This window comes from Apis dorsata, unplaced genomic scaffold, assembly GCF_000469605.1.
Source record: "Apis dorsata unplaced genomic scaffold, Apis dorsata 1.3 scaffold_68, whole genome shotgun sequence".
NCBI classification, from domain to species: domain Eukaryota; kingdom Metazoa; phylum Arthropoda; class Insecta; order Hymenoptera; family Apidae; genus Apis; species Apis dorsata.
Window position 1 is genome coordinate 1264652 of NW_006263366.1, and position 840 is coordinate 1265491.

Here is an 840-nt window from a genome sequence, read left to right on the forward strand (position 1 = left end):
GAATTTGTTTTGTTTCAGGCCGCTGCCAAAGAAAGCGGAGCACGGTGCCCCGATCACGAGTAACAACAAATACGACTTGCTGTTCGGCGTGACCACGAGCGAAGCGTTGTGGAAATTCGCGGAGAAGGATGTACAGCAAGGGTTCGAGGGCGAAAGAAGAGACAGGATCATCAGAACGTACGTGAGGAACGCGTACGTGTATCATCTGACGGAAATATTTTATACGGTAAGTGAATTTCCCCTTGAATTGAAACAATTTTAAAAAAAAGAAGAAGAAAATTAAGAGTATTAAGAGCAAAATTAAAATATCTCTCTCGATATAATAATAATAATAATAAAAAGAGAAATGTAAAAGTTACAAACTTGGAATGAATCTTGAATGAAATCTTTCGAAAGAAGTTCTTCGATCGCTTCCAAGGGACATCTTTCTTCAACTCTGTTTACTCTTAATATAACTTTCCTTGAATGATATTTTCCGTTTCTTTTCTTTGTCTCTCTCTCTCTCTCTCTCTCTCTTTCTCTCTTTTGATCTAATTATGTCATCATTCACTTGTTTCTCGATATCTCATCGGTTATGATTAAATATACGATCGCGTTAAAAAATACGAAACGATGACGGAAAACAGTGACGATAAACCGATCCACAGAAAAGGTAAACGTTTTGCACACGCGATTAAGCATTTAACGGGGGCGAATCGTTCATATTTCATAAATTTCGATAAGCCAATGATTCCAACGATTATTTCACGGCCGTTTGGCATGAGTTTTCATAATGCTCCCTGGGAATAATTTGTCGCCCCCACCCGGTTCGTGGTTTTGCTCCCCCCCCTCCCCCCTGAA

General features: G+C 39.5%; 1 protein-coding gene across 1 annotated transcript in view; it reads left to right on the forward strand.

Moving 5' to 3' along the window:
- Positions 1–840, forward strand: part of LOC102677285 (neuroligin-4, X-linked) — a 219658-nt gene that overhangs the window by 118528 nt on the left and 100290 nt on the right. Inside the window, exon 5 of the mRNA XM_006610083.1 lies at positions 19–226. Within this exon, the coding sequence (XP_006610146.1) occupies positions 19–226 (208 nt within the window). The remainder of the gene's footprint in view (positions 1–18; positions 227–840) is intronic.